Source organism: Pelodiscus sinensis, chromosome 9, assembly GCF_052426305.1.
Source record: "Pelodiscus sinensis isolate ZL-2025 chromosome 9, ASM5242630v1, whole genome shotgun sequence".
NCBI classification, from domain to species: Eukaryota; Metazoa; Chordata; order Testudines; family Trionychidae; genus Pelodiscus; species Pelodiscus sinensis.
The window spans coordinates 58,382,506-58,408,730 of NC_143060.1; the positions used below are offsets into that span (position 1 = coordinate 58,382,506).

At 46.4% G+C, this 26,225-nt stretch overlaps 1 protein-coding gene across 3 annotated transcripts in view; it reads left to right on the plus strand.

Annotated features, from left to right (window-relative positions):
- Positions 1-1,639: 1,639 nt before the first annotated feature.
- COLGALT2 (collagen beta(1-O)galactosyltransferase 2) overlaps positions 1,640-26,225 on the plus strand; it is an 86,672-nt gene continuing 62,086 nt past the window's right edge. The window contains exon 1 of one of the 3 annotated variants that reach the window (XM_075936774.2): positions 1,640-1,805. Coding sequence is in view for 2 of the 3 variants with exons in the window: in XM_089780596.1 (XP_089636722.1) it covers positions 1,921-2,351 (431 nt within the window). In the remaining variant the exon portion in view is untranslated. Of the gene's footprint in view, positions 1,806-1,920; positions 2,352-26,225 lie in introns of those variants that run through there. The other 2 variants (XM_089780596.1, XM_075936772.2) reach the window with 2 other exon arrangements.

Here is a 26,225-nt window from a genome sequence, read left to right on the forward strand (position 1 = left end):
AAACTGGTCCAAAAAAGATGTTACTATCTCCCCCACCTTGTCTCTCAGATCCACTAACTTCTAGAATCTGGTGGTGGTGTTAAAACTGTAATCTGTTGCACTGATGGCCCTTTCTGGGGAGGTGAGATAATGAAATGCAGTGAACATTTTAATGTCTTAGCTAAATTCCAACTTGGATAATTGCATGTTGTTTATCTAAATTTCCTCTTGCAGTTTTATTTAGAAACAGAATGCTAGCTGATTTCATCTGGCTACTCCACTGTGTTCTAAGTACAAAATAACTTCCTTTGTCAACTTGTTCTAGCACTCCCCCAAGATGAGGTTTGTACGGGAAGGATTTTGGGGGAGGGCAGCACGTGGCTTGTCCCCCCCCCCCCCCTTATGTCTCTCTTCAGCTCTTGCCCCTGGCAGGGAACAACAAATGAAAAAACAGGGATGGGAGCAAGAGTCACAAGTTCAAAAGCAGGGATTGGGGGCGGGGAGTCCTAGAACAGAGAACTATGGAGAACAGAGAACCCATTGCTCCTGAAAGGAGGAACTCTGCCCAGAAATGTGACTTAAGGGAGGGCCAGAAGTAGGCCCCACAGTTGCAGAGCATTTCCCCGTTCAGCTTTGCGGACAGCTAGCTTGGCCAGTGCCAGGAAGAGGCTGACGAGGGGGGGTCTTGTGACTTCATGGGATCACAGATCAGGGTGCAGCCAGAACTTAAGGAGAAGCCAGGAAAGGGCAGCAATTGGTGCATTCATTGTAAATGTGCAACAGGGTCTTCCTCTCACCACAGCAGGGGCAGGTGCTGAGGGAAGTGGTGAATTGTGTCAGATATGTGCCCATACTCATGGCTCCAGGAAGGAGCTACTAGCTAATAAGCCGTGGGCCCTCCATGGAACGTATAGCTGTTTCCTAGGTATGGTTTGGGCAATCGGCTCAGATGGTGTATAGAGGAGATTCATGGTGCAGGGGCCCAATGGATCTAGTAGGCCAGGGGTGAGGGATGGTGGGGAGCACCCTCGCTTAGCACCTACCTCAGGAAAGTGAGACAGATGGGTGGTAAGGCAGCAATCACCTTCTGGTGACAGGGACTGGAGGGATGGGGTGCCCAGGTGCCGGCTCAGTCCCAGGGGGTCCACCCAGTCCTTCTGGCCATAGTCCAGGTCTCTGATCCTGGTGGTACCAACCAAGTCCAATCTTTGGCACTTGGAGGGGGACTGGGCCACCTGCACACTGAGATGGAGTGTGCAGGAAATCCTCCCCCTTGGTGGCTCCCATGGACCTGGTTACTGGGACTAGTTGCCAGGTCCTGAGTAGGTAGTGGTGAAAGACCAGCAGCTCGGCGAGGTCTCAGAAAAGGCCCACTGGGATGCGATAGAAATGTTGCGGCTTGTATTGGGGGTGGCAGAGGAAGGTGTGTGCCAGTACACTGCACACCAGACCATGGGAGGTGGAAGAAGCTGACTTGGCTGCAGTCAGAGCAGGCTCTCCGTGTCTGCTTCCTGCAGGGGGCGAGATCCCTGTCTCTCTGTTTCGGGTCCTGTTCTTTTGGATGAAAGGTGCAAAGCGATTCTGTGAAATGGTTGGGTTGGTACGATCCTTCCTATCCTGGCTGCTTCTAGCTCTTGCTACGCCGGGGGCCCAAACCCTGCAAAGCTTCCGTGGGATTTAACCCGTGCGGAAGGGAAGTGCCTGTTCTACAAGGCAGGCTGCAGGTCTCAGACCACAACGCCCCAGTGCCAAGGCGGGACGCTCACTCCTCAGGCACCCGGTGCTTTGGAGCCGTCGGGGCGCAGCAGAGACGGGGGGCTGGACAGGTGATGACAGACAGGCCTGGCACAAATCCGTTTTCCCAGCTCGGGGCTTTTTTCCGGGGGGGTTGTCCCGATCAGCGCAGTCAGGCCGGGAGAGCCGATCCGGGGGGGCGGGTACATGTCCCCGACGCGTGTGGCGGGGTTGTTTGGGGCGGGCTCAGCTGCTCAGAGGCAGGGGCTGCGCTGCTTGGCGCGGGGCGGCTGGAAGCAGACGGAGGGCAGCACACAGGCGGGGAGCGCGCAGCCCCAGCCCCTCTGCCTCCCGCCCCGCAGCCGGGCCCGGCCGTGCCCCCCACCGCCCTGGAGCGAGGCGCAGGCTGGCGGCCGGAGCATGGCTGCGCTGCCCGCTCTCCGGCTGCTGCTGGGCTGCCTGCTGTGGGCGAGGGGCGGCCTGGAGCCGCCGGAGTCCCCGGCCCCTCTGCCGGAGTCCGCGCTGCAGCCGCCCACGGTCCTCATCGCCCTCCTGGCCAGGAACGCGGCCCACGCGCTGCCCCGCAGCCTGGGCTGCCTCGAGCGGCTGCGCTACCCCAAGAGCCGCCTGGCCATCTGGTAAGCGGCGCGCGCTCCGGGCAGCGGCTGTGGGGGCAGAGCCGGCGGGGGTCGGGCATGGGATGGGGGGCAGGTTAGGAGGGAAGCGGGGCTGAGGTCGGGAGGGGCGTGTGTGCTGTACCTGGAGAATAGGAGGGGCAGTGCAGAGGTCAGTAGAGGGGTGCAGGTTTGGGCGTTAGGGAGGGGGTGCATGGTGGGGGCAGTAGAGAGGCACAGGGGGTGCAGGTTAAGGGGCAGTAGAGAGGCAGCAGGGGTGCTGGTTTAGGGGGCAGTAGAGAGGCACAGGGGGTGCATGGTGGGGGCAGTAGAGAGGCACAGGGGGTGCAGGTTAAGGGGCAGTAGAGAGGCACAGGGGGTGCAGGTTAAGGGGCAGTAGAGAGGCACAGGGGTGCTGGTTTAGGGGGCAGTAGAGAGGCAGAGGAGGGTGCAGGTTGGGTGGCAGTTTGGAGGCCAGGAGTGTATAATAATAAGGCAAAGGGACAAGTAACCCTCTGCACTGCAGGAATCAGGTCAGTGGTTTTCAACCTGTTTGCATTTTCAGGCCCCTAAAACATTTCAGATGGAGGTGTGGCACCCTTTGGAAATCTTAGTCATAGTCTGCATTCCTTGATGGGTCGCGGAGCACAGGTTGACAACCCTTGATCTAGGGCAAGAGTCTGTCTTTGCTGAACCTGTAAACGCTCCCTGGTTTCAGGACTTAGCAAGAGGAACTGCACCTCTTCTGGCAAGAGGTTTCAACCAGGGGCCTCCCTCTGATCCCTTTCTGTGATTTCCTACTACTAGAGGTTCTAGTGGAAATGATTATCTTTCCTATCGTGTTGGTGGGGATCAGGATGAGAGCAAAGCTTTGCCTAACCCTTTGTGTTCATAGCTGTAAACTTTCCCTGGAGCTATTGCTTCTTATGGAGAAAGGAATTTATTGGAAGGAGCTGACAGCGTGGCTTAGGTTCTTGGGGGGGCGAAGGGGGAGGAGTGGAGGTGGGAGGATAACTCCGCCCTATCATGAAAAGAGGGGAGGGCTGCAGAACCAATTCCCTTCTCCGTAATCTCCCCATGGATTCATACATTAAACTAGGAGCAGATGTCCTCCAGCCTCTCTAGCATGTTGCCAGAGAGCTGCATATGCACCCCAGACTATGGAATGTGTGTATTAGTTATAAAGGCCACGAACGCACTGCAGGTAGATGGTCAATGATGCATTTGGAGGGCAGGGCAGACGTGGGGATTACAGCTCATATTTTTACAGGCGGGGAAAACTTTGACTGAAACCACGTTTTTGTTGGGGAGGGGAGGGGAAATGGTTTTGATGAAGTTTGCCCACCTGCACAGTTCTGATTGTTGGGGAAAATTCTTATTTGCTATGCAAAAATCCTGTCCTGGAGGCAAAATGAAAACCCAAAGTATTTGTAGAGACACACTGTTATATTATTGCCATTATTATACCAGTTGGATTCTTGGTGAAAGACAAGCTTTTGAACTACTACACCAAGCTTTTCACCAGATCATGCTCTTTAGTTATGTTGAAGTATTTGTGGTGTGATGTTAGGGTTGCTCAAGAGTGTAGGTGCCTTTCAGTATTTGTATAAATCTGAAGAAATGAAATAACAAAGCTCAATAAAAGAACTGATTTGTCAGTGCTTGTTGGTCTTAAATATCAGTATTTTGGGGATATTGTAGGGGTGGTACTTGCCTGGGTTGGAAAGTGATCCTACTGAATAGGTGCTGGAGGGCAAAGAAACAGAATAATTTCCAACAGCATTAGTAAGATACATTAAGAGGACCATAGCTCATCAGCCATGTGGTAATACAATGTATTTTGTGAGAGAGAAAGAAATTGGCCTTGAATTGGGTTAGCCTGCTGGTTTCTGAAGGGAAAAACATCCTTTCCACTCAGCCAGACATTATTTATACATGACTGGAGCAAGAGAAGCTGGTAGATAAGATTCTAAGAAGTAAGAACTTTTATGAGGGCCAACCTTTAAACTAAGAACTGCTGTTTTAGGGCTTGCACCTGATCCAAAGGTTTTTAAAGTAAATTGAAAAATTCTTATTGATTTCAGTGAGCTTCTTCAAGAAGGAAGACTAGATTTTTAGCCCCATCAATACCAATGGAAATTTGCATTAAATGACTTAATCAAATATGGACAAATATTTCTATACGCGTTTCAGGGATATAGTGGTTATTTACCTTCAACTGTTCTACAGAAAATTAGTGACTAGTGAAATGATTGGGTCTAAACCTTGAGTTTCATTATTTGGAAATAAGATTGTTTTGTGCATTATGATGTCACCATAAGCATTGTGTTTTTAACTATGACCCAGCAATATGACTTAGAGCCATAAGCTGGCATCTTGGGAGTAAATGAACAACAAGTGTATGTTTGAAGGATCTGTGTGTTGTGAAGTGTTTGACTAATGTGTATAATAGATTTAGCTTATTTTAGAGGTTTGTCTCTGGACTAGGAGGCTGTGTCTATATTGGCGCAATCTTGCGCCAAAGCAGCTGCTTTAGCGCAAAAACATGCTGCTTGTTTACACTGCTGGGGAGTTCTTGTGCAAGTACACTGACATTCTAATGTGTGAAATCAGTGCTTCTTGCGCAAGAACTATGATGCTCCCGCTCAGGAATATGCCCTCTTGTTCAACTGTCCTTACGCAAGAGGCCAGTGTAGATAGGCAACATGAATTTCTTGTGCAAGAAAGCCCGATGGCTAAAATGGCCATCGGAGCTTTCTTGCGCAAGAGAGCATCTACACTGGCACGGATGCTCTTGCGCAAAAGCACATGCCAGTGTAGACGCTCTCTTGCACAAATACTTTTAACGCAAAAACTCTTGCATTAAAGAGTATTTGTGCAAGATCATGCGAATGTAGACATAGCCCTATGGTTTGCTAAGCATGCACACAATCCTGTTCTCCTGTCAGTAGACGTTTTAGATTTACACTTCAGTTATTAGACTGCTTAAAACATCAGAATTAAGTGTTCTTGGATCTTAGACCTTGCCTGCAATTCAGCTAAATATGTTAACCTGACATTAAAGCCCCACATTAAAGGGAGATAAATTCAAAGCTGATAACTAAAGAAGGTAGTTCTTGGCGTGTCTCTTGTGTTGTAATTGTGTATGTATACCGTAAGTATAATTTTACACCCCTGTAGTACATGAACTGTGACTGACTGTTCCTGTGATTTTATTTAAAGTCGCCACCCCCTTGTAACAGAAGCATTCTACGGGACTGCCCATGCAATTACAATAGAAGATGGCTAATAATATGGCACAATTCATTATCAAAACTAAGAAAGACAAGGGACTGAAAAAATGAGAGGTATTCTGAAAAGGGCCCTGCACAGAAGTGAGGTGTGGTTAACACTGGAAATGCCCCAGGAAAAAATGTCATTAAAAAAAATTAAGCAAGAAGGTCTAAAGTTGGTGTGCATTGAAAAAGAAGTTCTATACTTCATGGATTGCCATAGAGAAAGATTGATTGTTGGAGGATTACATGAGGTAGATCATCTTACAGGGCTATTCCCATTGAAGTCAATAGCAAAACTTCCACTGAGCTTAGACACGGGGAATATCAGTACAAGATATCCACTAGTGTGAGATTCGTAGAGAAGGACGGGTGTTAGATAAAGTTGCAAACAATAAGAGGCATTTTCTGAGGTTCACTGCATTTCCAGACTACTGTGCTTGACACAGTCCATTTAACATGTCCACCTGTGCAGCTGTAATAGGCCCTGAGAGTAATTACTAACAGTTCCTTAAGAAGAGTATTAATTTTAATTACCGACATATAAACTGTAACACTGAAAATAAACAATGTACGTGTTTCCTTTCTATTTTACTGTAAACAGTTGACATGATAGAAATCCCTAGCAATATGCAAAGAAAGGCTTCAAGATCTTTGAAACCAAAGTTTTAGTAAAATCACACTTTAAAAAAATGTTGGGAGGAAGCTGTAGAGTTCAGACAAGAAAAACATAATATATAAATAGGGCCTCACCAAATTCATGGTCACTCTCACGGTCAGAGGATTTTAAAACCATACATTTCATTATTTCAGCTATTTGGAGCTGAAATTTCATGATGTTGTAATTGTAGGGGTCTTGACTCACAACGGAGTCGTGTGTGGGGAAGAGGGTGCAAGGTTAATTTGCGCCGCTGCTGGCAGTGATGCTGCCTTCAGAACTGGGTACCTGGAGACCAGTGGTTGCAGCTGCCCATCTCTGAAGGCAGTACAAAAATAAGGGTGGCAGTACCATGGGCGGCTGGTATGTGAGGTGGGGGAAGGCATAGTCCACACTCTGCCCCCAGAACACCTACTCTAGGCATTCTGGGAGTGGAACGTTACTGCCCCCAGCGCCTGCCCTCCATGCGCTCTTGGCCAGGGAGACTGGAGCCGCCCATCCTCCCCACTCCCTGGTGCTCTAGGCCCATGATGCTGCAGCTGTGTGCCCTCCTCAGTGCTCCAGGGCCGGGGAGGCTAGGGCCATGCATGCATGGGGCTCTGCCCTGCTTTCCTGTGATGGGGAGGCGGCTTGACTTCTTTGGTGGGCGGGGCCCCAGCAGAAGGGGCAGGGCTTAGGCTGGGGGAGGCAAGCCTTCACAGACCACCCATGGCAATACTATGACCCCCTAAAATAGAGTCAGAGAATCATAGAGCTGGAAGAGACCTCAGAAGATCATCAAGTCCAGCCCCCTGCTCTAGGCAGGGCCAATCCCAACTAAATCAACCCAGCCAGGGCTTTGTCAAGCCGAGACTTAAACACCTCTAGGGATGGAGACTCCACTACTTCCCTAGGTAACCCTCCTGTAATCTAAGTAAATAATTGTGTGCCCCCCTAAATCCTTTGTGTTTCCCCAGTTTGAGAAACGCTGATCATCCCTGTGAAATCTGTATAGAAAAGGGTAAAAGCACACAAAATATGAGATTTCACCGAGGAGACCAGATTTCATGGTCCATGATGCATTTTTAATGGCCAGGACTTTGGTAGGGCCCTATGTATAAATGTACAGTGTATAAAACTGAATAAAAAGCAACACAACAATGTTAATAAAAGTATTGAAAAACTGTATTATTTGTTAATTTAAAAACAGAATCGTTGTCCAAATTTGAACACTATATTGTATGTTTGATTTCTTTTTTTTTTTTTTTTGGAGTGTGAAATCTGAATTTCTGTGCTGTGTAAGTAAATAACATAAGATCTAGCATTTCACATTCTTGCATTAAAGACCCAATCTTACTCTCTATTAATTAGGAAAAGATCAACTATTGTAAATAAAATAGGTTTTATTTTAACACATTATATTTACAACAACGGATACTTATCTGCTCCAGCAAAGAAAAATCCACTTTTCAAGTATGTGTCCCCATACTTTATTACCACTTAATTGTTTTGGCTGGCTCATTTAATGTAGCAGTAGATGGTCCAGGACTTTCATCATCTTCTCTACCAGGGCATCTTTGTCATTTTTGGAAAAAAAATTCACTCTGTGTCAGGTTGCAATACAGTTTGCTGTTGTTTACAGTTGTAAATTGTGGACTGTGTGTACATTGTTTGGCTAACTTGCAGAGAAATATACTGGCACAATTTTATTCTCCAGTCAAACTCGTAATACAGGCAGTCCCCGGGTTACGTACAAGATAGGGACTGTAGGTTTGTTCTTAAGTTGAATCTGTATGTAAGTCGGAACTGGCGTCCAGATTCAGCCGCTGCTGAAACTGATGAGTTTCAACAGCGGCTGAATCTGGATGCCAGTTCTGACTTACATACAGATTCAACTTAAGAACCCCAGGCATCCCCAAGTCAGCTGCTGCTGAAACTGATCAACAGCTGATTCCAGGAAGCCCGGAGCAGGGGCTTCCTGTAGTCAGCCACTGGTCAGTTTCAGCAGCGGCTGACTTGGGGACGCCTGGGGCAGAGCAGCTGGGGTGCTTCTGGGTTGGTCCAGTAGCGCCGCCACTCCTCGGCGCTACTGGACCAACCCAGCAGCACCCCAGCTGCTCTGCCCCAGGCGTCCTGATTCAGCCGCTGCTGAAACTGACCAGCAGTGGCTGAATCAGGACGCCTGGGGCAGAGCAGCTGGGGTGCTGCCGGGTTGGTCCAGTAGCGCCCAGAGCGGCGCTACGGGACCAACCGGCAGCGCCCCAGCTGCTGTACCACAGGCATCCGGAGCAAAGCCGCGGAGCACGGGGGCAGCGGGACAGCCCAGACGCGCCGTGGCTGTCCTGCTGCCCTCGGGCTCCGCGGGTTTGCTCTGCTCTGCTCCCCGTCTCCCTGGTCTGCAGACCAGGGGGACGGGGGCAAAGCGGCGGAACACGCGGGCAGCGGACACCCCAGACACGTCTGGGCTGTCTGCTGCCCTTGGGCTCCGCGGCTTTGCTCTGCTTTGCTCCCCGTCTCCCTGGTCTGCAGACCAGGGGGACGGGGAGCAAAGCGGCGGAACACGTGGGCAGCGGACAGCCCAGACGCGTCTGGGCTGTCCGCTGCCCGCGTGCTCCGCTGCTTTGCTTCCTCTCCCTGGTCTGCTGGAGACCAGGGAGAGGGCCCCGTTCGTAACTGCAGATCCAACGTAAGTCAGATCCGCGTAACTCGGGGACTGCCTGTAAATGTTTAAATCTACATGACTCATGTAATCTAAGTAAAAGCTATATAGAAATGTAATGTTATGAGCTGTATATATTGGACAGAGATTTATTTATGAATAAAATGAAGCTGCAGTACGGCGAGTTTAATTTGCACAAATACAATGGTATGTTTTACTAACAGATTGGTGAGACATGGCTTCCCTTTACAAAAGTCGTATTGACTCTCCTCCAAGACATGTTCATCTATATAATTGATAATTCTGTTCTTTACTCTATTTTCATCCAGTATGCCGGGTACTGAAGGTAGGCAAATGAGTGCTACATTTGCATTTCCTCTTCGCAAAACACCCACAGTGTAGATGTAGCCTAGTGGCAGGTCTCCCAGGTCAATCTGATGTTGAAGCCAAAACCTTACTTGCAAAAGTCACTTCCCAGTGGTACTGAGCTGTTTGAGTCTCTTTTAGCTCAGCTCAGCTCAGCTGCTGCAGTCACATCTCTGGTTGCCATGTTGCCATCCCCTTAGATCAGGGATGGGGAACCTTCGACCTGTCAGGGTTAGTGAACTGCAGCCACTGGAAGCTGTGGGGCTATGTGCCTGTGGACACTCACGTAAACAAACCAACTGGTGGCCCGCTAGCAGCTAATACCAGTGAACTGTATGTGGCCAGTGCAGGAGAGATTCTCCACATCTGCCTTCAACAGATCAGAAGGCATTTTCTAAGGAGCATGTGGGCCTGCTTCTGATCTACCATATAGAAAGTTTACTCCACTGTATTTCTATTGACTTTAGTAGAGTTATTCCCAATTTACATCAGTATATGCAAGAAGAGAATTGAGCTCTAATTCTCTGAGGTCCACTCAGCTGCAAGTAAGAAATGTGCTGTCTGCAAGAGTGCTAAATATGGCTAGCTAGAACCTGACTGACCAACCATCAGACCGTGTCTAGTAGAACTTAGAATGCCAGCCTCAGACCTGTAATATTTTGGCACAAAGTCCTTTCCTTTCTAAACTACTTCTGTGTAGCTTCATCTCACTGACTCCTGGCTTTTTTCGAAGATCACATTGATAATGACACTGCCAAGAAGGTTGGAGATCTTTGTCATATACACTTAGGGTGTGTCTAGACTGGCAAGATTTTGCACAAAAGCAGGTGCTTTTGCGCAAAAACTTGCCAGCTGTCTACACTGGCCGCTTGAATTTGTGCAAGAGCACTGACTTTGTAATGTACAAAATCAGTGCTTCTTGCGCAAATACTTTCATGCTCCCGCTCGGGAAAAAGCCCTCTTGCGCAAGAATACTTGCTGAAGAGGGCCAGTGTAGACAGGGAAGAACTGTTTTGCGCAAAAAAGCCCCTATGGCTAAAATGGCGATCGGAGCTTTCTCGCGCAAAATCGCGTCTAGACTGGCCACGGATGCTTTTGCGCAAAAGTACTTTTTGCACAAAAGCATCCTTGCCAATCTAGATGCTCTTTTGCGGAAATACTTTTAACTGAAAAACTTTTCAGCTAAATGTATTTCCGCAAAATCATGCCAGTCTAGACGTAGCCTTACACTGTAAAGAAAGCAAAATGGCCTTAGTTTCATCCCTCTGTTCCTATTCTTTCTGAGTCTTGGACCCGGTTTCACTGTTGTCACCGAGAGTTCCCTTGGCCCTGATGGTTGGACTAATCCAATGGATGCGGTTAATGGGGGTATTTTCACTGAGTTTTGTGAGCGGAGGGTCAAGCCTTAAATGCACATGAAGTCAAGTCTCTGTACTGCAGAAATCAGTTACTGTTGTGAGATGAACTTTTACAGGTCTGGTTTGGAAATGATAGAGTATGTGGTAGGTGTGACTTTTGTTTGCTAGCAGCTTGAGATTAATCCCAGATGAGTGAAAGTAGCTCATTGCCTGATGGCACTGTAAAACTGGCAACACTAACAGTTAAAGGTGCCAGTAACGTGACCTAACAATGGAAGTTTATAAAACCAGGGTAATGGTGATGCAGTTTACATAATGTCAAGACTGGTACAGGATTAGCCTGTTATAGGTTAAACTTCTCTAGTCCAGCAACCTTGAGATCTGACCAGTGCCGAACCACAGAATTTGCCGGTCCACAGGAGGTCGGTATTGTCTAGCAGCATTACCAACACTTCCACTGCTTTACTTAGCTCTTAGAAGACACTTAGGTGTAAATTAGAGCAAAATAACAGCACAGAACACTCAGGCTACGTCTACACTGCAGGCTTTTTGTGTAAGAACAACTGTTCTTGCGCAAAAACTTGTGGAGCGTCTACACTGTACGTGTGTTCTTGCACAAGTAAATTTACAGGAAAGTGTCGGAAAAGAGGGCTTCTTGTATAAGAGTTATTCCTCTCCCCACGAGGAATAAGCTCTCTTGCGCAAGAGCTCTTGCGCAAGAAGGCAGTGTGGACAGGCAACAGGGGTTTCTTGTGCAAGAAGCCCCTGTAGCTAAAATGGCCATCAGAGCTTTCTGTGCAAGAGAGCATCCACACTACCATGGATGCTCTTGTGCTAAAGCATATGGCAGTGTGGACGCACTCTTGCGCAAGTACTTTTGTGCAAGAACTCTTGTGCAAAACAGTTCTTGCGCAAGAAGCCTGCAGTGTAGACATGGACTTCAGAGCCAAGACTGGTGGCTGTAAACAAACTTGATGGGACTGCGGGAAACTTGGCCCACGCTCATGATAAGTGGGCATCTGGCTAACTAATATAATGCTGGATCAGAGAGTGCTGGATTAGAGAGGTTCAATCTGTATTGGCTGATGCCAGTAGAATGTGAATATTTTCCTTCATGTGAGTTCATAACATTATTCAATATGAAGGAATGTACATATATAGGAATTTCCGATAGTGAAGCAAGGGTCATTTTAACTTCCCATGCCAAATACTCCTCACTGAAGAATGCTGGAGTTTGGAATCTGCTATTTTATGTGCTCATCTATCTATTGATACTCTTTTGATATCTCTAAAATCTCTTTTTTATGTTATAAATGGAAGTATTTTATAAAATAAACTTACTCTTCACCGTGTGCTTTTTTCACATCATTTGGTTTGGATGACAAATCATGACTTGTCTGTTTTAGCTTCTTAGTTAATTTTTTGTTAGTTTAACAGTGACATATGGGTTGACTTTTATTTTCATATAGTACCTCTCTTTTGTGTTATCATATAATAAAGACTCTGCTTGGAATTTATGCCCTTAGGTATGATGCGGTGGCACACAGATCCCAACTGAGATCAAGGTCCCATTGTGCTAAGCTCTACAAACACAGCCCCTGCTCTAAAGACCTCACAATTTAAAAAGATATGACAGGCTGAGGATGGGAGCATATCATCATCTTTTACAGGTGGTGAAATTGAGGCACATTGGCCTACACAAGGTCCTCAGGATTATCTGTGTCAGACCTAGTATTTGAAATCAGGAGTTCCTGACTGTTGCTGTATTGCTGAAATTGCTTTCTCATTTCCAGTACTGTAAATTATTTGTATCAGAAATGTAGAACCAGGAAACGGAGATGATAAAAAATTGCCTTTATGCTAAAGAAATGATTTTCTTGTTTTGCATGTCTCACATTCAGGTCTTCGCAGGTTGAACTGTATGACATCATGAAATGCTTTAACAGAAACACGTGAAAGGAAATTTGAAAATTACTGTTGTGACTTTAGCCTGCATCACTGTCCTCAGATATGTTGCAGCTATCAATTTTGAAGAATTGTGGAAGAACACCGAGTTAAAATGTCAGCAGTCATTTTTTACCAAAATGGATCAGTAATGGCAACTTGCATACCTTTTTCTGATAGATCATTGTAATGTAGACATAGCCTGTGGCTTCCCTTCTTGTACATAAAGTTTCTTAAAGGGCCAGATTTTGATACTCTTACTCCTGCTGAATAACACCATACTTCTTAAGTGGTCCCCCTGAATTCAGAAGACATTAGGCAAGAGTGAGACTGAAGTAATTAAAATAAAAAATTACTTCCTTTTCTCCAAAGTGAGTAAAACAAGTAATGGGAATAAAAATTCTGCTCTGCTCTTGAGGTAGACAGGGATTCTGATGCCTGTTGGCTTGTTACATAATGGATCAACTTTCATTTAGACTTCACTAGCAGTTATAGGGGCTCCATACCTGTGAAACTGCAGTTACTTATTTAGGAACCAAACTTTTGGCAACTAAATGGTGGGGCGAATAAACAAAAACAAAATAGCTATTTATTCTGTGTGACTTTCCAATGCACCTGCACATATACTTGCCTTTTCAGAATCTTGGCAGCAAGCTTACAATATAGGGCCAAGCAGATGCAGTAGAATTCAATTTTAGCAATATATGTGTGTAATAATCATTTGGATCTGTGGTTCAAGGATCACTTTCCAAAGGCCATGTCCTATTGTTTCTGTCCTCCACCCACTCCTCTTTATACTGGGTTAGCTTGGAGGATGTTTCTTGGAAGTTTTCCAAGGTCAGAAAGAGTTGGTATTGAGATGCTTTATATACAAAGTAGTCACGCCTTTTTACCTCCTAAAGTATCTTTGCAGCTTGTTGGTGTGTCTAGTAGGTCTGGTTAAAACCGACGTTCTCTCTTAAATGCCAGAACTTACTTGGCTTCTTCTGTCCTTGCAAGATGGAGATTTCTGCTCCTGGGAACCCAGTGTGATTTTTGGAAGAGTACTTTCTTACGGATTTGGATGTAGCAATCAGGAAGGTACGATGTTGCCCCAATAGATTTAAATTCTGGAGTCTACAATAAAATCACAGTGTGCTCCCATCCCTAATCTGCCAAACATAACAAGCTTTTTTATATAGTGTTTCTCCTGTAGGAAAGCTGTATATTTGTAACGTTGCTTCTGAAACTTGTCAATATGTAGAGTGTGAATCTGTGCGAGCTCCCTCTTTCTCTCTCTCTCTCGGTGAAGAACATTTCTGTCAAGACTTGATTTGTTTGCTCATGCCTGATCCACATACACTTTGTCTTATGTAGGCATATATTCAGTTCTATTTAAATCCCTCCCTCCACCCCAGTTTTCTCCAAAATAAAGGTTAAAGAGCTTTTCCCTTTGTGTCTGAAGGAACAGCCACCAAAGATTGTCTGTTTAAACAGGCCCTTGGCTTTCCTGGATTCAGGAAGCGGCCCCCTGCTTGCCTGAATCTGGCCCCGAGGCTGTGGGGCCTCCCTAGCATTGCAAAGCCTGCATTGGCACTACACCCCCCTACTAATCCACTGCAGGGCTGGAGCGCACACAATCTACGAGACTGGGTCCCCTAGGCTTTGGGGTGGGAGCGAATGTGAGGGGTTTTTGTTTTTGGCTTTTCCCTTGTGTGCGGCCCCCAACTGATTTTTCTGTGGGTCAGTGGCCCTTGACCCAAAAAATGTTCCCCACCCTTGGTTTAAAGGATTACATTTCTAGCCTGGTAATACCTAGCAGCTGTTTGCATTGTTATTAGGGTTGCCAGATGGTTTCAACAAAAATACCGGACACACTTGACATTATATCACAATCTATATTACGTCTTATTTAGAAAATTCCAGACATTTATATTTTCTAATTTATATTTTCTCAATTTGTTTCCTGAACAGAAAGCTCAAATATTGGACTGTCCGGTTCAAAGCTGGACACCTGGCAATCCTAATTTGTATATGCTTCTGCTGCTTTTAATTGTCATGTAACGAGTGTCACTCATAGGGTGATTTTTTGCTGTTTTACTTCTGGTTATCCATCAGTGCTGAATCTCATTAAAAGCTCACAGGATCTTAATGATGCCTTCCTCATGCAAAATCCGTTCAAAAAAATTCTGTATAATGAAGAACACAATTTGATCCCTCTCATGTTTCTGTGTTGCAGTAATAATATATCATGTTCTTGTAGTCTCATGTGACAGCTGTAATTTGTGTAGAGTAAGTCACTTGTACAGTTCATGTTACCTAGTTCAAGATGGACTTTCCTGGACTTTGCCAGACCAGGGAAGGTAATTTCTGGGCCCTTCCCCGGGCCACATCCTCCAGTCATGGCCTCACTGCCAGTCTCCCAGCCGGCTTCCCCCTGCCACTGGCCTCTCAGCGCAAGCACAGCCCGGCTGCCAGACTCCCAGCCCCATAGTGCAGCCCCCCTGCAGGAGTCTTGTTGGGCTGCCTCCTGGCCTCACCAGACTCTTTGCTGTGCTGCCCCACATTTGGGCTCCCAGCCCCATGGTGCAGCCCTGCTGCCTCCTAGTCTCACTGCACAGCTGCGCCGCTGGGGGCTCCTGGCTGTGCTGCTGGATGGCCCTGCCCTCCTCCCCGGACCCCCTTGTCTTGAAGTGCTGTCACCGGGTGGCATCCCTGCTGCTGGGCTCCCGGTTTCACTGCTACACAGCAGACCTGCTACTGGGCTCCAGCCTTCTGGACCAGGGATGTTGCTGGAGCAGAGAATCCCGGTTCAGAGAGGTTCAACCTGTACAATACAACTGTAGAGGTTGAGCCACAGAAGTAACAAATACTCTCGTCTCCTCTTGGCTTTAGTGGGAGCTGGACTTGGTCAGTGCCTTTTGGAATGGAGGCATTATTCTGTATAGATACTTTGATATAAAGTGTAAGATACTTTAGGGTAAAGAATTTTTAAATAGGATGTTCACACAAGGAAAATAAACGCAGAGCCACTAAGAGAGATAAACAAGGGAGAAACTAGTATGGAAAACAACAGCCAAAAAGGATCCAGTCCACTAACCTCAGTGAAGCTATTCTAAATTAAACCATCTGAAAACTATATGGTATGGAGATCATATGTTGTCCTGGTTTTCAAATGTTTGCTGCAAGTAATGTATTGCACAAGCTTAGTAGAGGGCTGCTTTCAAAAGCAGGCAGGAAGGAAAAGAATGACTCAGGATAGCCATATTGGAGCAAAACATTTGAGAATTGGTAAGGGAAAATGCCAGAGTTCTTAGCTTTGATGTTTTGCCTCCGCTGCAGGTTTGGTTCAGAAAGGACAAAGCCTGAGAATTCAGAACTCTGGCAGATTTTAAAAAGGCTTCTCTGAAGAGAATGAGGCAGTTGTTTGGGGGAATCAGACTGAGACATAGGCACCCTCTGGCGTGTCTGGAGAAGCTAGGCCTGCCTAGGTCACCATCGCAGGATGGTAGAGCTTAGGTAAGGTAGACACTTATGCAGATTATTTCAGAAGCCTTTTTTTCTCTTTGCTTTGCTCCTACTCCTAAAACAAACAATGCTTGCGCTGTACATCGGGGTGGGGTACCTCACGCCCAGGGACCGGATCCGGCCCCCAGCTTGCCTGGATCCGGCCCCCGAGGCTCAGCAGTGGGGAGCCTGTGCTGGCTCTCCAGCCCCCCGCCACCCACCCACAGGGCTGGAGCACACAAAAGCTGCTAGCCTGGGCCCCATTAGGCTCTGGTGTGCAAAGGGAATGCTGGAAGTGTCTTTCTCCTTCTCTGTCAGGGGTTTCTCACTTTGCTTCTCACTTGTGTGATTTTTCTGTGGGTCACTGGCCCCTGACCCAAAAAAGATTCCCCAGCTCTGCTGTACATCACTGGCCACAGACACCCAAAGGGAAGAACCACATTCAGACCTGCTGGGTAAATACAGTTCGTACATAGGGTAGCAGAGCCCAGAGCCTGGTTTAAAAGTGGGAAAATTGCAGAATTCCATCCCAGGAGAAGTAAAGGCACATGGCCTGAGACCTGTCGGGGTGTTTCAGAGAGCAGAGAAGGGGCAGAGAGGCAGCTAGATTGAACATCGCCCCCTTCCAAAAAAAACCCCTACAATATCCCTTTAACTCCCCCCCACCCCATCCTGTTATAAAATTACATTAGAGCTGAGAAATAAATCCATCAAGACAAGGAGCATTCCTAGGGTTTCTTTCTGCTGTGCATATGCATTGCAACAGCTGGTTATTTATCTGAGAGTCGGACAATGAGGCTGGATTTTCTGTGGGGATTCTTTATAACTGGATTGTTTAAAAAAAAAAAAAAAAAAGGCTTCATTACACACAGTGAACTGAGTCCTGGGAGCTGTCCACACAGTTGTCACAATGATGGCCAGTGTTGTGGAATGCTTGAAAGGCAGTGCATAAAGAGGACTAAGCAGAGTGCAGGGTGCTGTGCAATTTCTTTCCCTTGGGATATTGTCTCAGACTTAATGTTATTTCAGCTTGTTTGCTTGCCTTTAATTTCCTGTGTTGCAAAGGAAGCATGGTGTACATTGACAATGATTTTGCTCTCATTTTTAGGGTGGATTAAGGCAAAATGTGGCCTGCATGCATCAAAAGTCCTTAATCCCGAGACAGACTTTTGTCTTCCTCCAAAGGGCTTGGCTCTCTCTATCAGGCATTTGGCTGCCAGCAATGAGCTATAATGCCATTTGCTACTTATTCTGCCTCCAGTTTAAAACTCCTTCCATCTGTTAGACTGTGATCCTGATTGGCTTGCCTTAACAGTCCCCCGCATCGTGAGATAGTGAGTGATCTCAGCAGGCCAGCAGCTCTCTGTGTGAGTTGTAACATCCTCAGAGGAGGTACTAGAAGCTTTTGGGGGTGGCCAGAAACCTGCTCATGGTTTTCTTTTCCTCATCTGCTCTGCAGTTCAGCCTCCTGTGACACCAAGAGAATCAGATGAACTATTGTATTAAGGACATGTCTACACTAAGAAATTTTTTCGAAAGAATTTATTTTGAAATAACTATTCTGAAATACCATGCCCACACTACAGAGAAGCCTCAAATTAGTCCGAGGCAGGCTCCATTAATGAGAACACGCTACCTCAACTTAGAGCCCCAGGAAGCACTGGGAATTACTTTGAATGACTCTGGGGAGTAGTTATTTCGAATCAGCAATAGTGGAGCGTCCACACTACTGCTATTTTGAAATAAGCGTTATTCCTCATGGAAAGCAGGAGTTGTTATTTCAAAATAACCAGACCCTTATTTCAAAATAATGGGCTTGGTAGTGTGGATGCTCCATTTGTTTCTTCAAAATAAGGGGAGTTATTTTGAAACAACTGTGTCTAGACCGGCAAGTTTTTCCGCAAAATCATCTAATTTTGCGGAAAAACTTGCCAGCTGTCTACACTGGCCACTTGAATTTCCGGAAAAGCACTGACGATCTCATGCTTTTTCTGAAAGACTTTTGCACAAAAGGGCCAGTGTAAACAGCACAGTAGTGTTTTCCGCAAAAAAGCCCCGATCGAGAAAATGGCGGAAAAGTATCCTGCCAATCTAGACGTGCTTTTCCGAAAATGCTTTTAACGGAAAACTTTTCCGTTAAAAGCATTTTCGGAAAATCATGCCAGTGTAGACGTAGCCTACTAGTATAGACCAGGGCTAGGTGCCTTCTTTGGTGCTAAACATTCTGGAGTAGTTCAGAGAACTTGATTTTAATGGCCGAAGCTTGGTGTTTAGCATCCAAGCCATAGACCACTCTTGCTGTTTTACTATTGTAATTTGACCACAGAGTAAGGTGCCCATAGAGTTTTAGTGATGTAACAAGGCACAGAGAGACTAAGGCCCACGTTTTTAAAAAATGTTCAGTAATTTTGGTGCTTGAGCTTTGGCTGCCTAATTTAAAACAACTTGGACCCAAACACCTACAACACTTTCCTTTTATGTCGTTCAGGCATTTGTAGTCCACATGCTTTTGAAAGCAAGAGCCGAATTTTCTCTGGCCAAATGTAGAGACGCACACACTTAGTAGACACTTTTGGCAGTAACAATACTCTAATATCTGGTGCTCTCCTGCATCTGTTAGTAAGTATTAGACCTGTTTATCCTGCTTGTATGCTGCCTGCTCCTAACATGGCTGATCGCTGGGATCTGGGTCAGAAGCAGAGACAGTGAATTCTTTAACACGATCATTTGAAGAATGTTCTCGACACTTTTAATCACTCCAGTCCTGAGAGGAAATTCAGTTGTTCTGAGGGCAATCAGAGATAAGGCAAGTGGTGCTTTCTTAAATGCTAGTACTTCGACCCACTGTGATGCGGAAGCTGCCAAGTGTAAACACTTCCATTTCTTCTGGCTTTTTATTTGCCTCCATGCATTATTCACCACAAACATTCTGCAAAATAAACTTCAGCAGCCTCCCATAAGCAACAGTCATGCTGCTCCACATGCTGTGGAGGTATGAATCAGAATGAAGGGCATGAGCCTGTGTCCCAGCCAGGGCTAACAGGAGGTCTCTGTGCCCCAGTGGTTTACGCAAGCAAGACAAATATTCACGTGGAAAATACCCCTGTGCTGCTGTGCAATTGGGTCACTAGGCAGGCTCTGAGAGAGCTTTTATTCACCCCTTGCTTTCTCTCTAACATGGACACAGTCTGCAGCTATGTCTTGCTGCCCAAGGAGGTGAGGTGTGGTGTGATTTGATGGCTATCTTGCTGTGAAATTCATGAGGCGAGAAGGCAGCTGTTGCTGTGACCTCAACATTACTAGGTAAATCCCAGGTGTGTGTGGTGTAGGGGTGTGAAAGGTTAAGCATGGGGGCTGGAGCAGCTCCCCACCTGCCTTGGGCTCCAGCCCTGTGAAGAGGCCTCAGGCAGGGGCTGCTCCAGGTGTCTGAAGCAGCCCCCTGCCCATGGCGGGCCTGGCACCTGCAGCAACCCCTGTCTGTGGCGGCCTGGGGGTGTCTCAGGCAGGAGCTGCTTTGTGTGTCCTGAGCTGACTCAGTCTGCAGCAGCCTGCACGTCTCAGGGAGGGGCTGCTCCAGGCGTCCGAAGCAGACCCTGTCTGTGGTGGGCCAGAGTTGGGGTACAGGCAGGGGCTGCTCTATCCTGGCCGTGGTGGGGGGTAGTGGTGGTGTTTCAGCACCCCCTGCACTCCTTAATTGGTTAACTAGATCAGTGAAGAACTTGAACTGATCCTGTTTAGTTCATACCCCTTCTCTGTTGTGGAGGAGGGGGTAGCTGGTGGGAGAGTTGCTTTGTAGGCAGTTCTCTCCTCCACTGGCCCCTCAAGGAGCTGACAAAATGGGTAAATTTTGCAACAACAGCATCAGCAACAGCTTCTCCCAGAAGCAGTAATAGCACATTCTGAACTATAGGGCTAGGTCTACTCTACAGAGTTTTGCACAAAAACTTGCGGAGCATCCACCCTCAAGTGTATTTTTGCACAAGTAAAATGAAAGAACAGAGGGGTTTTTCCAGTGTAGCTATTCCTCCTTCTATGAGGAAGAACTCTTACGCAAAAAGCTTCTCACGCAAGAAGTCTGTAGTGTAGACATAGCCTAGAAGATGTTTCCCCAATTTGCTTGTTCCTTCACAAACGCACTTCACTGAGGCTTTTGTGTGGGCTGCAGAGAGTTGTGTTACCTTTGTACATATTTATGTGATTGATAGCTATAATAATAACTCTACTTTAACTGTGTTTTTGTAAGTGAAAATTGTTGCCAACAGTGTGTTCCCAAAGTGGAAGGCAGGAAGGAAATAAAAACAGCAGAACCTACTTCTCTTTCTTTGGCTGCTGCTACAGGGATCCAGCCAGTGGACCAAATTCAGTGATGAGTCCTGGCCAAATGCCACCTGCGGCATGTTGGGTATACATTAAGAAAAAGGGGATTTTTTTTTTTTTGGTTCTTAGGTCCCTTGAATTATTGTCTCTGCCAGGTGCAACCCAGGGCCACATTTGGGCTACTTAGCAATATAAGAAGGAAGCTTGAAATTGAGGGTGAGATTTGAAAGCTACAGATACTAGTTAGACACCTAATTCCCATTATTTTTCATATGACAATGAGTGTTCTCAAAATGAGTGTGATTATCTGCTCCTTTTATCTAATAGAAGCATCACCTCATTTGCAAAGATAGCATATTTAGCATAATGTACTTTTAAAACATATTTGGTTCTTTAATACAGGCAGTCCCCAACTTACGCGGATCCGACTTATGTCGGATCCGCAGTTACGAACGGGGCTTTCTCGCCCCGGAGCTTGAAGGCAGCGGTCAGCCACCTCGACCTCTGGGGCGAGAAAAGCTGCTCCCGGTGCCCCTGGTCTGCTGGGGACCATCTCCAGCAGACCAGGGGCATCGGGAGCAAAGCCACAGCCCCGGCGGGTTTGCTCGCGGTGCCCCTGGTCTGCTGGGGACCGTCTCCAGCAGATCAGGGGCACCGGGAGCAAAGCCGCAGCGGTCCCGCGCCAGAGCAAAGCCTCAGAGGCGAGGCACCCCACCGCTGCGGCTTTGATCCCCTTGTCCCTGGTCTGCTGGGGGGGGGAGCGCAGCTAGTGTGCCCCCCCCCCAGCAGACCAGGCTTTTGTTGTGAACCCTGGGGCAGAGCAGCTGGGGCGCTGCCAGTTGGTCCTGCAGCGCTGCTCTGGGCACTACTGGACCAACCCGGCAGCACCCCAGCCCTCTGCCCCAGGCGTCCTGATTCAGCCGCTGCTGGTCAGTTTCAGCAGCGGCTGAATCAGGACGCCTGGGGCAGAGCAGCTGGGGTGCTGCTGGGTTGGTCAAGTAGCGCCGAGGAGCGGCACTACTGGAGCAACCCAGCAGCACCCCAGCTGCTCTGCCCCAGGCATCCCCAAGTCAGCCATTGCTGAAACTGACCAGCCCGAGGCACAGTTGCTCTGCCCCGGGCTTCCTGGAATCAGCGGCTGATCAGTTTCAGCAGCAGCTGACTTGGGGTTCTTAAGTTGAATCTGTATGTAAGTCAGAACTGGCGGTCAGTTTCAGCAGCGGCTGAATCTGGACGCCAGTTCTGACTTACATACAGATTCAACTTAAGAACAAACCTACAGTCCCTATCTTGTACCTAACCCGGGGACTGCCTGTAATATAAAAACAATAACAAACAAACGTAATGGCCAATCAAGACTTACACACCACAGCAGAGCATACTTTAATGTAGATGTTGAAATCATTGTGCAAAAATAACTAAAACGATAGCACACTTGCATAGTGGAATATGAAGAATACATGCAATTAAAAACAAAATGGCACTAGACTACAAGAAAAATGTTATAGACATGTAAAATTCTTGGTTAAAAGTCTAGATAGAGATAATAAGCAACCAGCTGCAAAATATCAGATTTATATAGAGATAAAATAATTGTGAACAAAATTTTCAAAAGTTACCACTGATTTTAGAGGCCACCATTAATGGTTGCCCAAAGTGAGGCAGATTAAAGGAGCCTGATGTTGTGTAGTGGTGCTCGGCGTCTTTTGGAAATCGGTTATCGCAAGATAATCAACCCAAATCACTGGTTACTCCTGAAAATCTGGGCCTACGTGTCTAATTATTAAAGGATATTGAGTGACTTTAAAAGCACCCCATAGGAAGGGGAAGTGCACAGTTTCACACCCATCGGGGGAGGACTGGCAAGTGTTCTGTCTGAGTGCTGCCTCTCAGAAAGCGTTTCTTAGCTATGCTAAGGAGAGAGCAATTTGCAACCCCACCTTACGGTGTTTAGACTTGCTGTGGGGAACCTGAGGCCCAAGGGCCGGATGTGGCCCTGGATTGCCTGGATCTGGCTCTTGAGACTCAGAGCTCCCCCCCAGCTACCCTCTCATGGGCTGGAGCACACAAAATCTACTAGCCTGGGCCACCCGAGGGTCTGGTGTGCAAGGGGAATGTGGGGAGTATCTTTCTACTTCTCAGTTGGGGGCCACGTCAGTGAGGAGTGGTTTTTTTTTTGCTTCTTACTTGTGTGCCGCCCCCGACTGATTTTTCTGTGGGTCATGGCCCCTCACATGAAAAAGGTTACCCACCCCAGTCTAGAATATCCCTCTGGGAACCAATTCACCAGGTGGTAGAGCCATTGCTTCCTTTTGCTCCCCCCTTTCAGTAGGAGCACATCTAGAATTACCTGGAGATCGATCTTCTGGGGTTTGATTGAGCGGGTCTAGTAATGACTCGCTAAATTGACTGCTGATGCTGCCCCCGTCGATTCCAGTACTCTACAGGATTGCACAGTGGAGACTTGAGTATCTTAAATCAATTTTCTCCCCCCCCTCTCCGCCCGTAGACCTGGCCTGAGTTATTCCCAAGAGATGTGAGGGAGAGCAACCCCATTTCAGGATCTGTGCTCTCCTGAGAAGTGCACCAGGATGCTGTTCTGAGAGTTTCCTTAGTCCCTGCCCAACTTTATTGCATGGCTAGGTTAACCTGGGTCACGATCTAGTTCTAAAGAAATATTTTAAAGAGTAAAACACAAAAGTTACTCTGAAAGTATCAACTGTTTATCTAGAGTGTATATTGATTTATAACAGTTTCTCTCACTGTGTTCTTGGGGAATTTCCCCAAGCCAAACGAAATTCAGTGAGTTCGTTCTCTGCTTTATAAATCATTCATACGAAGGAGACAATCTCAGCTGGAGCTGAATGCAAGTCTTTAAGGTGGGTGATGAATTTGGAACCTTGTGTACAGAAAACAAGCCTTTCATCGTTGCATACAGCCACACACAGTCATTTATAATCATACCTTTATTCTTTTTGATGAATCATTTACAGCTTCACTCAGTTGTGGTTTGTTGAGAAGTCCAAATACTGGGTCATCTGTGGAAAATGGTACATTTACATAGCCTGCTGTCGGGGTGGGGGAATGTTTGGAATGTTCTCAAAAGGAATAATCTGATTGGCTGAAAATGAGGGAACGCTATGTATGGATTCATAAAAGTTCTCCAATCCTGGGTAAAAGGCAATCACCAATGGGGATATAAAACCCCATGTAATTGGTTAACCTGTTAAATGTAGCATTTATTCGGTTAACCGATTAAAGTGGAGGCAGGGCAGGCAGGCAGGCAGGGAGCTGTTCCAGCCCCCACTGGTTAAGAACACAAGAATGGCCGGTACTGGGTCAGACCAAAGGTCCATCTAACCTAGTATCCTGTCTTCTGACAGTGGCCAATGCCAGATACCCCAGAGGGAGTGAACAGAACAGGGTATCATCAATTGATCCCTCTCCTGTCATCCATTTCCAGCCTCTGACAAACAGAGACACCATTCCTGCCCATCCTGGATCTAGTCATTGATGGATCTAACCTCCATGAATTTATCTAGTTCTTTTTTGAACGCTGTTGAAGTCCTGGTCTTTACAACATCCTCTTGCAAGGAGTTCCACAGGTTGACTATGCGCTGCATGAAGAAAAAACTTTTTGTTTTAAACCTGCTACCTGTTAATTTCATTTGGTGACCCTTAGTGCTTATGTTATGGGAACATGTAAATAACTTTTCCTTATTCACTTTTTCCACACCAGTCATGATTTTATAGACCTCTGTCATATTCCCCCCTTAGTCTCCTGTTTTCTAAATTGAAAAGTTCCAGTCTTTTTAATCTCTCTTCATATGGGACCTGTTCCAAACCCCTAATCATTTTTGTTGCCCTTTTCTGAATCTTTTCCAATGCCAATATGTCTTTTTTGAGATGAGACGACCACATCTGTAGGCAGGTTAATCTTTCGCATTCTTAGTCGCCAACAGCAGTCACGCTTACCCTTTGAAATAGGCATCGGTCTAAATAACCTTCACATCACTTTTGGACAACAGTGTGAAGCGATATCAAAAGAACTGGAGCTGGTGGCAGTCGTTTGGTCTGGATGAGCAACACCACACAACATATAGTGTTGTAGCGTCTGAAGGCAACAAATCTCTGATCTGACACAGTTGTTTTCAACAACTGTTTTTCTGGCTCTTTAAAAACATTTAATTTCATTAGCTCCTACCCAAAGCACGTCAGGTTACTGGAAAAGCTTATCCACAGCCAGTTCTGAAGCTCACAGAAGATGACAATTAGCCATGGGTTTAGTGCATCTTCAAGTGTTTTTCCTACATGGGAAGGCTGTCTTTGATGTCTGGGTCATACTGTCTTTTCAAAACACTAAAATGACACAAGTTCAAAGGGCTTGACTTGAATGTGAAAGTCTGTGCTGCTAAGCACTTCTCCACGATTTCCTACTTAATGCAGGGGCTAACTCACATGGTGTATCACGACTAAGATATGGAGGGGTAGAATAACTCTTGTGAGAGAAATATTGGATTCCTGTTTCTAGCATTAACTAATTTAGTTACCGTACCCATAAAAAATTCTTCTCAATGAGTTATTTCAGACTGGTGAGCTCATAGATGTCTGCTTGGCAAACCTCAGCTCTGACTTCTTCATTCAAAATAAGATTGCTGCCAGGTTTTTCCGCCTCATGCCAGAGCTGTCAAGAAAGCTCCATTTTGCAGAACAAGAGGGACACGTTCATCAGTGACATCCCTTTCTGTAAAAACAACTAGGAGTCGTGTGTCACCTTAAAGACTGGCAGATATATTGGGACATCTCCATGCATCTGACAAAATGCTGTGTACCCACGAAAGCTTATGTCCAAATAAATCTGTGAATCTTTAAGATGACACAGGCATCCTCATTGTTTTTGCAGATACAGACTTAACATGACTACTTTTCTGAGACATTTCTTTCTGTCTTTGACAAGTTTCTCAAGAGGACTTAAAGCCTGCCTTTTGGGGCTAGCAAGTCATTGTTTATAATACGATTTAAAGTCTGGAAATGGAGTGTTTGTATCTGGTTTATGGTGTGATTTCAAGCCAGATCATGGCTAGGGGTTCATATGTGGATATGATGGCACAGAAATGTCACAATTAGTTCTTGTTAGATTTTGGTCCCAAATGGTGAGAAATTGATACTTACCATTTTGGATTGTATTGACCATGTGAAATTACCTATTTTCATATAATTTCTACCATCTTTAGGCCAGATTTTTATTCGGGTGGTCATTCCTGTGACATTTCATCTGCACCCCCTCAGAAAATCAGGTTCTTTCTAGTTTTGAATCTGATCCAGACCCCTAACTGTTGTGGTTGTGGGTCTTGAATACAAACCCCTTGTTTTTCTCTCCCACCAGTATTCAGAGGCTGTGATTTATGGTTTTGGTTTTGACTTAGCTCAGAGGAGTAACTTGTAGAGTTCTTTTGTACAACATGCTGTTTTATATCCAGCTTAGTTAGTAGCTGAGCTTTCTGCACCCCAAAACTGTATGAGAGTGAAAGAGAGAGAGAGGGGTTGCTGGTTCATGTGATGCATAGCGTATATATGTATTGTTGTCATAATTTGTTGTGAAGGGTTAACATTGAATGACTTCTGTGTACAAGTCATGCCCATATTTGGAAACAAACAGCTGGAAAGCAGATATGGCTGTACAGCAGGGGTGAGGAAACTCAGGCCCAGGGGCTGGATGTGGCCCCTGGCTTGCCTGGATCTGGCCCCATGGCTCAGGCCTCCATCCTAGGATTGGGGAGACCACACTGGTGCTCCAGCCCCCCCAACTACCCCACTGTGGGGCTGGTGCACACAAAATCTACGAGGCTGGGCCTCTCT